Below are 9,549 nucleotides of genomic sequence, written 5' to 3' on the forward strand. Positions count from 1 at the left end.
CCGCCTGCCTCTGCCTCCCAAGTGCTGGGATTAAAGGCATGTGCAACCACCGCCCGGCAGAGATGAGATTCTTAATTGGTTATCAATACCAAGTCATCAGCCCTGTAATCGTTTATATACAAGCAACACCAAACACAAAATCTGCAGACTCTGTGTGTGTGTGTGTGTAAAAAACAATGAAAGTAAAAGAGGTCATGAATTTGAGAGGGAATAGAGAGAGGATGATGGGTTGAGGGGTGTTGAGAGAGGAAAGGAAGGGGCAACACAGTATAATTATATTTTAATTAATAATAAACAAATTTAAACTCTTACCTAAGGGGAAGTGAGAAGAGTGCAAACTGTTCTTGCAGAGGACCCGTTTGGTTCCAAGAACCCATGCTGGGCTTATAACTCCAATTCCAGGGGAACCAACAACCTCTTCTGGACTCTGCAGGCTCTTCATTCACATACCCATACTTTTTAAAAAAAAAAATTATTTATTTATTTTTTTAGTGTATATGAGTACACTGTAGCTGTCTTCACCAGAAGAGGGCATCGGATCTCATTACAGATGGTTGTGTAATCCACCATGTGGTTGCTAGGAATTGAACTCAGGACCTCTGGAGGAGGAGTCAGTGCTCTCAACCTCTGAGCCATCTCTCCAACCCCATACTCATCCTTTCTTAAAAATAAAAGTAAGTCCTTTTAAAGACAGACAGATAACTTCTTGGCCTTTTGGCTAAGATCAAGTGTAGTATCTGCTCTTATCAGTTTAAAGACAGGCAGAAAGACAGACTGACTGACGTATTGATTCTAGCTGGGTATAGTGATTGGTATCTGTAATCCAGGTGTGCAAAGCCTCTGAGACGCCATCTTTCTTCTTTAAACCTGTGCTCTCTATCTTTGCAGTATCCTGGTTCTAGATTGGGAGAAGCCAGTCTGGAGAGGATCCTTGGGAAGAAAGAAACAGAAAAGACAAGTGCGAAAGACACAGGAGGAGAGTGCCTCATACACTCAGGGATGGATACCAAGAGGTCTTTATTGCCCACCAGCCACAAACAGGGTCCTCTGGGTCTCTCTAACCCACTCTCGGGACCATGAGATGCAGCCACAGTCCAGCTGTCTCCTCCCAGGGGGATCAAGGTGCTTCTGGGGCATCTGATGCAGCAGACGGCCCTCACAGGGACTGAGCAGCATTCGCGTGAAGGAGGACAGGAGAGGGCCCCTCTTGGCACACACTAGGGAGGGTCACTCCTGAAGAGTAGGGTGGGATGGAAGGGACTCTTAAGTGGGGATGGTGCCAGTGGCAAAGAGTATAATGAGGATGACGATGATAAGGACAATCACACAGATGATGACAATCATCTTCACATTCTTCCACCAGAACTTCCGGGCCACCTTCTGGGACGTGGTCTTGAAGTGTTCAGACTGTTGGGGATAAGATAAAATAATGACCCAGTGGCTCCTGCCCTCAGACTAAGAGTACAGATGAACACCCTCATGCCATAGTATAGATGACTCTGGAGCTTGAGTATAGCCACTTCGGAACAAATACATAAATAAGTGAATAATTCTTTCCTCTTACAATAGGAATGGATGGAAAGGTTCTTAAAAATATTTTATAACATTTATTTGTGCCTCTGCCTTGCGTGCCACACCACCCATGTAGTGGAGGAGGTGTAGTTGACTTGCAGGAGCTGGTTCTCTTTCTCCTCTATATGTCCTGGGGATTGAACTCATGTAACCAGACTCACTGACACAAGTCTTCACCCCCTGAGCTATCTCTCTATTTTTGTGTTTGTTTTACTTTGAGACAGGATCTCACTAAGTATCCCTGGCTGGCCAGGAACTTCAGAGATCTGCCTATCTCTGGCTACTTGACAAATGCCTTGCCACAACAATCTGTAAGCCAAGTTCTGGCTTAGAATTCTTCTTGAGCTCATAAAACTTCCCTCTGAGCATGGCAGGTCCCTTCCTTTTCTTTTTCTATCTTTCTGGTCAGGATCTCACATAGCAAAGACTGGCCTCCATGCCTTGTAGAAAAGGATGACCTTGAACTTTTAAAAATTATTTTTATTTGTTTGTTTATTTATGTGTGTGGTGTGCATAAGCCACAGTGGAGGTCAGAGGTCATTTTGTAGGAATCAGGTCTCTCTTACCAACCATATGAATCCCACAAATGGAACTCAAATTCTTAGGTTTTACCTTTTAAAACCTTTTAGCCTTTACCCTTTGAGCCATCTCAATGGCCTGGCTTTGAACTTCTGATCCTCTTGCATCTGCCTTCAAAGAGCTGAGAATTAAAAGGCACATGCCACAATATCCTATTTATATAGTGTCAGGGACTGAACCCAGGGCTTTGTGAATTCTAGAGAAGTACTCTACCACCTGAGCCTTATGTTCTGTCTCCATTCTTTTTCTTGCCCTTGCCCTGACCTGCACGCTGAGGGGTCTTTTATGTATATATGCTCCAATCTGAGTTTGTTTGACTGGCAGAAAAATCTGGCCTTTGGAGCACAGACAGACCCACAGGCTAAGGGATACAGAAATGTGCTCCAGATGGACACATCTCCTGGCTCTATGATACTTTGTCTTCTAGGTTCTCTAGAAGCTAGAGGAAGAACCAATGCACTACAGAAGCTTGGAAAAGTTTAAAAAAAAAATTCCTCCTGCTCCTCCAAGTTAACTTACAGACCCCAAGTCTCCATGAGCCCAGCTTCTGCTGAAGAAGGCACTAGATTCCAAAACTACACACTGGACTCAGAAAGCCAGTGTACTTCACAGCAAGTGAAAATGGAGGCCCCAGCCTTGGTTTGTGTTGGACTTTCTTCCACCCTGAGCAGTTTGGCCTCAGCCCATGGCCCCATAAGAAGGTCAAAGCAAGACGTGTAGGAGATATTATTCTGCCCTTTGCAGACAGGGATCCTGGGATCAAAGAATTTCATTGCTCTTCCCAGCTGTTTTACAGCTGGCTCAGCAAACTGCCCTTCCACCCCAACTTCCAGCCTAATAACACCTGGAAAAGGCTGAAAGGCCAAGGGGTTGCCTAGTACTCATAATTTCGCCTTTGGGGACATCAACTCCAAATGATTGCCAAGGGCAAGCTTTAAAAGAAAAACCAGTTTCATATCCCAATGGAGCTTAGGAATGTAGCAGTTGACTGAACTGTCTCAGAAACGGCTCTGTGGGTGGACCTCTCACCCAAGCCCAAGTCAATCCACTCATGGGGCTCTCTACCAACCAGCAGAGTAGCAAGGAACCAGAGGTGGAAACTCAACAGTCTCCTGCATAGACAAAAGGGCAGTAGACATGACAGTCTGCCATCCCTTCTCTTGACTTTGCCTTCCCCCAAAACTCTTTTTCCTCCTTGAGATCTCTCCCAATCTCACCGTGGCTTCCAAGTCCTCTGTCTTGTTCCGGAGGTGGTCCAGATTCTCCCCTCGGGCCAAGATCCGCTCCACATTCTGGGTCATAATATTCTTGACTCCTTCCACTTCACTCTGAAGGTTCCTAACCCGGTCATTTCCAGCACTCCCACTGGCCTCCTCCTGGATGTCAATACAAGGGTTAATTAGGCCGGGCAGCAGAAGATCCTACAGCCAGAGGAGGTTGGAAGAACTAAAGTAGATTTTAGCCATTTCTTATGCTTCAATTGTTTACAAGGAGAATGTTCTACGTAAGTGTTCACGTGGATGCAAGCAGGTGTATATCCCAGACCAGCCTCAGGTGGTCAGGTGTCATTCCTCCCTTGTTTTTTTCAGAGGCTGGGTCTCCTATGGGCCTGAGGCTCTGAGATTAGAGTGGACAGAAAGCCCCAGGGATCAGCCTTCTCCACCATCCTAGTGCTGGGAGCCATGGCACCTAAGTGCTTGCTTGCGCCACCACACTTAGAATTTTTTTTTCTTCTACATGGGTCCAGGGACACAAGACAAATCTCCCTGCTTATGTGGCAAGCACTTGGCCCACTGAGCCACCTCCCCAGATTTGTTTATTTACTTCTTTATTTATCTGAGACAGGGTCTCATCTAACCTAGGCAGGCCTCAAACTTCCTAAGTAGGATGATCTTGAACATCTGGTCCTCCTGTCTCTACTTACCCCGTGCTGAGATTACAGGTGTGCACCATTACCCTTGTTTTATGAGATGACGGGGAACCCAGAGCTTCATGCTTGCCAGGCAAACACTGAAACACATCCTTCGTCTGGCATAAGTGCAGAGTGTGTGTGTGTGTGTGTGTGTGTGTGTGTGTTGGGGAATATACACACATACCATGGTACACATGTGGAGGTTAGAGGACAACTTTCGTGGATATAGTCTCCTCCAGTGGGATGGACAAGAGTGAGAGGGATATTGAATTCAGGGAGGCAGGCTTGCTCTGCAAACACTTTTACCCGCCCAGCCATCTTGGCTGCTATGTAAGTGCATTTAAGTCTCAGAAGATGAGATTTGACTGTGGACTGTCGTCAACTTTCTTTTGGGGATTTTCAGTGTGACAAGGAAAAAAAACAGCCCACAACTGCTCCCGTTTTGAAGGAGAAAATACGGCTGGCATTTCCGTTTTCCTCAGCAGAGCACAGCCAAGTGGTCTCAATAGACTCCTCTTCCCGATCCTAGGGGGTTCTCTCTCAAACTGAGAGAGCTGACCAGCAGAGCACCCTTGCCTGGCCCAACCCAAGTGCCTCTCCAGACAGCTGTCGGTGAGTTCTGGTTCTAGCCTGCTGGGCAGTGTTACCCCGGTTCAGTGGATGTGACCCCCAGAAGGTATCATGTGCCGTTGGACCACACACTTCTGCTTTCCCCACAATTTAGCGCCTGGTAGGCCGCACACCACCGCCTGCTTATGGAGATATTAATAAAAACTCCTTCCTGCTGCGGTCTCTCTATCCAGGAGGCCTCTAGATAAGGCTTTTGAACAAGGAGGGAAAAGACCTGACTCCTCCCTTAGGGACCCAGGGGGCCTCAGGTACAGGCTGGCCTCAGGTGTGGGCTGAAGCTAGATTATCAGGGAGAACCGCCATCTGGCTGCTTTACAAACCCTTGGCACTGTTGCTAATGTTTCTAGAGAACGGTGTTGCTTTTGGTGGCCAGGCAGAACCTCTGGGTGTCTGCATAAATACAGTGCGAGAGTAAGGGGGAGAACTCCAGTCTGCTGGGCTGGAATCTGAGCCCCAAAGAGCAGGAGCGCTTGTGGCCCGGTAATGTCACAACACCGGGCTCAGGCCCAGCTGGAGGAGGCGGAGGAGGGGGAGGGCGCGGCGCAGCAGCTCCGCTTGGAATTTGGGTCCCCCAGCCCCCACCGAAACCCTGATCCGATCCAGCACCGAGGTCACGGGAGGAAGGAGGTGGAGAAGTGTCAGGAACCCCTGGCCCGGAGTGCGGAGCTATTTGTGGACGAGTTGTCAAAAGTAAGGAGACAGAGGCAGCGCTGGCCCAACCCGGCCAGCCCTCTGCCGCCAACTTAACCTTTCTCGACACAGGCAACCCCCAGGCCCGATCTCCCTCTTACAACTCCTCTAAATCTCTCTTTTCCTGGTCCCCACGTCACTCACCATGTCTCGGAGCACTTGGGCCTCTCAAAGCAGAACTTCGCCTAGTCTGTTTCCACCCAAGGCAGCCACAGCTTCACTTCCTGCTTACTCCAACTTTCTGCCCGCCTCCTGCCCATCCCGCGACTCCAGCCTCTCAGGCTCCTGCTACACGTAAACTGCAGGTTTCTCCAGGTAGGCGGCCGCCCTCTGCTGCCGTCCTCCTTAGTCTCCTCCCAAACAAAAGCTTAAGCAACAGGGCGGGGGGGGGGCGGGGGGAGAGGAACGTCTAAGTTGTCAAGAAGGAGAAAAGAAGGATCAACAGCCCTCCTAAATTTTCAGAAACTTCTTTCTTATGCTTCAAAGAAGTAATTCTAGTTTTTCAGGGACTTAAACTAGCCTTATTTAGATAGAAACGAATGTACAGGTGAAAATACCTTGCTGGGCAACCTTTGTCCCCAAGGGTCATCCTATCCTGGATGAGAAGAGAGCACTAAAATCCCCAGAAAATGGGGCTAGAGAGATGGGTCAGCAGTTGAGATCATCTGCTGCTTCTGCAGTGACCCAAGTTCAGGTCCCTGCACCCACACCTAGCTGCTCACAAACACCTGTATCTGCAGCTCTAGGGGGTCCGGATGCCCTCTTCTGGCCTCTGTGGGTATGTGAACATACATGAGCATACACACACATACACAAATTAAAGTCTTTAAAATCTTCAGAAAGTTCCAAGTTGGCCCTGGGGGGATCTTTGTCCTCCTCTTCGGGTTCTTTGGTGTTGAAGCTGACCTCAGGCAGTGGGAGGAGTGCAAACAGCAGGGGCAGGGCACCTTATCCTTGTCACAGGACAGAAGACAGTCGGGAAATGGCTCACTCACCAGCCCCTCCTTTCCTTCTGGAGTTCATCAGTCCTACACTTCCTTCCAAAGGTCACTGTGGGGGTTGGTGACCCTGGTCAGTTGTCAGAGGATTGTCAGATGGATTAGGAGGGGGCCTAAGAGTAAAGGGTTTTTCCACCACTTGTGGCTCTCTGCCAGAGAAAAACTGCTCTTCTCCGGATGGAGTTTGTCAAGACAGAACAATAACAAAGCACCAAGAGAACAGACATTCTTTCCCACCCCAGAATAAATAACATCGCCAAGGAGGAAATCTTAGCTCCTCCAACAAATAAGACTCTTTTTCTTTCTCTCTTTCTTTCTTTCTTTCTTTCTTTTTTTTTTTTTTTTGGCTATAATAAATTTAGAATCCCGGCATCATTTTGGGACACTTTTGTGTTTTCCCTTGTGCATTCTCAGGGACTCAGGGAGGAGCTACATCTACAAGCACTGCATGCTTAGTTTTACAGAATCAAATTAAAGCACCTCGTAACACTTTTAAAAAATAAAATAAAAAAAAAAAGATTTATCAGCCAGACAGTGATGGTGCATGCCTTTAATCCCAGCACTTGGGAGGCAGAGGCAGGCAGATTTCTGAGTTCGAGGATAGCCTGGTCTACAGAGTGAGTTCCAGGACAGCCAGGGCTACACAGAGAAACCCTGTCTCGGAAGACCAATTAATTAATTAATTAATTAATTAATTAATCAATTAAACATTTCTCCCCTTCCCTTCCTCCTCTTGCTCTGCCCTGCTCACTCTGCCCACCCCCCACACCTCCATCCCCAGCTTACTCCAGCCCATAAGTTCCTTATTTATTTCTCATTATGGACAGTTGTTAGCCACCATGTGGTTGCTAGAATTTGAACTCATGAAGAACAGTAGGTGCTCTTAACCACTGAGCCATCTCACCAGCCCAAATTAAACATTTTTTAAAAGTAAAAGTGGTTTTAAAATTACTCTATTTTAAAAGATTCATCTTAAACCACAAGGAGGTTTATAAGACAGGACCTGCCTGGGCCAGGTGTGATGATGAATGACTTTAATCCCTTGGGAGGCTGAAGCAGGGGGATCTCTGTGAGTTCCAGGCCAGCTGGTCTACAAAATGAGATACAGGACAGGCAGGACTATGTAGAAAGACCCTGTCTCAAACAAACAAACAAACAAACAGTGTCGAAGGCTCTCTCAGTAGCAACAGTGTTTGCCTAGAATGTTCAGAGCCCTGGGTTCTGTCCCAAGACCCCCCACACCCAAATGCTTGCTCTGTACTTGTGCTGTTAGATACAACGCTGACTACATGTGGCTATTGAGCTCGCCCAGTGTGGCTAGTGAGAACGGAGGCTGTAATATGTATGCCAGATTTCAGCAACTTACTATGAAAAGAAGAATGCTACTTTCATAAATGTTGTGAATGTTTTATAGCCTTGTGTTGCTCCAGAACTCAGGAATCTGAGGCCGAGGCAATCACAAATTCAAGGCTACCTTGGGCTACAAAGCCAGACTGTGTCTCCAGTCAATCATTCATCAATAATCAATCATTCAGTCAATCGATCAGTCAGTCAGTCAGTCAGCCAACAGTCGCATTTTCTGTCCTATGGTGCTGGGGTTAGAGTCCAATGCTTCCTGCAGTGCCAGATGAGCCCTAGACCGTCTGAACTATACTATACCTCCAGCCTCTCCTGAGGTTTTAGTTTGACTGCTAGAAAAATTTAAATTACATGACTAATAAAAACTTTACTCTTTTGTCTTTGGATTCTGGTGCTAGGGACTGAACCCAGGGGTTTGTGCATGTTAGGCAAGAATCTACTGTGGAGCCATAGCCCCAGTCTCATTTCTGTTTTTTTGTTTTTTTTTTTTTTTCTAAACGGGGTTTCTCTGTGTAGTCCCGGCTGTCCTGGAACTCACTCTGTAGACCAGGCTGACCTCGAACTCAGAAATCCGCCTGCCTCTGCCTCCCAAGTGCTGGGGTTAAAGGCATGTGCCACCACCGCCCAAGCCAAACTGCCCCAGCCATTTCTGTTATTTTTAAGGTCTTAAAGGCGTTGGAATCCTGGGTTGGTTGTGAGTCTTGACATGGGTGTGGACAACCAAACTTAGGTTCTTCTGCAAAGGCAGTTTGTACTCTCAACTGCCGAGCAACCTCTCCGGCCTTCTCTTTGGACTTTTATTTTATTTTAATTTAATTTTATTTTTTGAGACAGAATCTTATAATGTAGCTCAGGTGGCCTGGGACATAATATGTAGTCTAGGCAGGCTCAAACTCACAAGTATCTTCCTCCTCTTATTCTAAAGTTGGGGATTACAGGTGTGAGCCAAAATGCTCAACTGTTCCTTTTCCTCCCTCCTTCCATCCCTCCCTCCTTCCCTCTCTCTCCCTCCCTTTTCCTCCCTTTTCTCCCTCCCTCCCCTCTTCCCTTCTTCCCTCCCCCATTTCCTCCCTTCCTTTCTTTGCTAAGGACTGAACAGAGACCTCTTCAGATTCTGGACTTGGTGTGGCCCATTCAGATTGTTTTCCTGTGAGGTTTTTGTTTCTAGAAAGAAGAGATTTTTGTTTCTAGAACTTCTGAAGAAATGAAAAGCTCAGTAGCTTTTTTGAGCATGGGTTGTTAAAAAGAAAAAAGTGTGATTTTTTCCCCCCTTGAGACAAGGTCTCATGTAGCCCAGACTGGCATGGAGCTCACTATGTAGCTTACTGGTGCTGGGATCCCAGGCTCACAGTACCACACTTGGGAGTGGGAACTCACCCTTGAGTTACAGTAACTTTGTAAGGAATGAAGGAGTAGGCTGGATGCTGTTGCTGGATGCTGTGGTATTAAACCATGGCAGCGGCATTGTAAGGATGGCCTCAGTATCTAATGGATGGGAAGACTTGGGCTCTCCTGGTATACTGCTCAGTTGGGCAACCTTGGGCAAGTTTCTCTCTGGAGCTTTCAGTTTCTGGTTCTACAAATAGGAATGAGAATGAAGGCTACTTGCAAATCACGTTTTATGCTGGCATACTCCTGTAATCTCATCTCAAGAAAGCCAAGCAGGAGCCAGCCTGGACTACACAGTGAACTTGAGGCCAGCCTTGGCTTAACACAGTCTCAAAAAGAAAAATGACGCTTTCCGGCGGTGACGACCTCCCTACGAGAACATGCCTCTCGCAAAGGATCTCCTTCATCCCTCTCCAGAAG

General features: G+C 47.2%; 1 protein-coding gene and 2 pseudogenes across 1 annotated transcript; 2 read left to right on the plus strand and 1 right to left on the minus strand.

Moving 5' to 3' along the window:
* The first annotated feature begins 698 nt into the window (after positions 1-698).
* LOC116100237 lies at positions 699-842 on the plus strand (annotated as a pseudogene).
* Positions 843-1,000: 158 nt separating this feature from the next.
* Positions 1,001-5,743, minus strand: Vamp8 (vesicle associated membrane protein 8). Its single transcript, XM_031382178.1, has 3 exons — positions 5,528-5,743; positions 3,369-3,527; positions 1,001-1,407 (listed from the first exon to the last, which is right to left on the minus strand). Exons 1-3 carry the CDS (start codon positions 5,528-5,530, stop codon positions 1,264-1,266), a joined length of 306 nt encoding a protein of 101 aa, XP_031238038.1. The 5' UTR covers positions 5,531-5,743; the 3' UTR covers positions 1,001-1,263.
* A 3,418-nt stretch (positions 5,744-9,161) lies between these two features.
* The window catches only part of LOC116099921, a 3,555-nt pseudogene continuing 3,167 nt past the window's right edge, over positions 9,162-9,549 (plus strand).

The sequence above is a fragment of the Mastomys coucha genome, unplaced genomic scaffold, assembly GCF_008632895.1.
Source record: "Mastomys coucha isolate ucsf_1 unplaced genomic scaffold, UCSF_Mcou_1 pScaffold20, whole genome shotgun sequence".
Lineage (NCBI taxonomy): Eukaryota > Metazoa > Chordata > Mammalia > Rodentia > Muridae > Mastomys > Mastomys coucha.

Coding starts and splice junctions, on each gene's coding strand:
- Vamp8 (XM_031382178.1), bottom strand. Junction 1,408..3,368: donor CAGAGGACTTGGAAGCCACG/GTGAGATTGGGA, acceptor TATCCCCAACAG/TCTGAACACTTCAAGACCAC.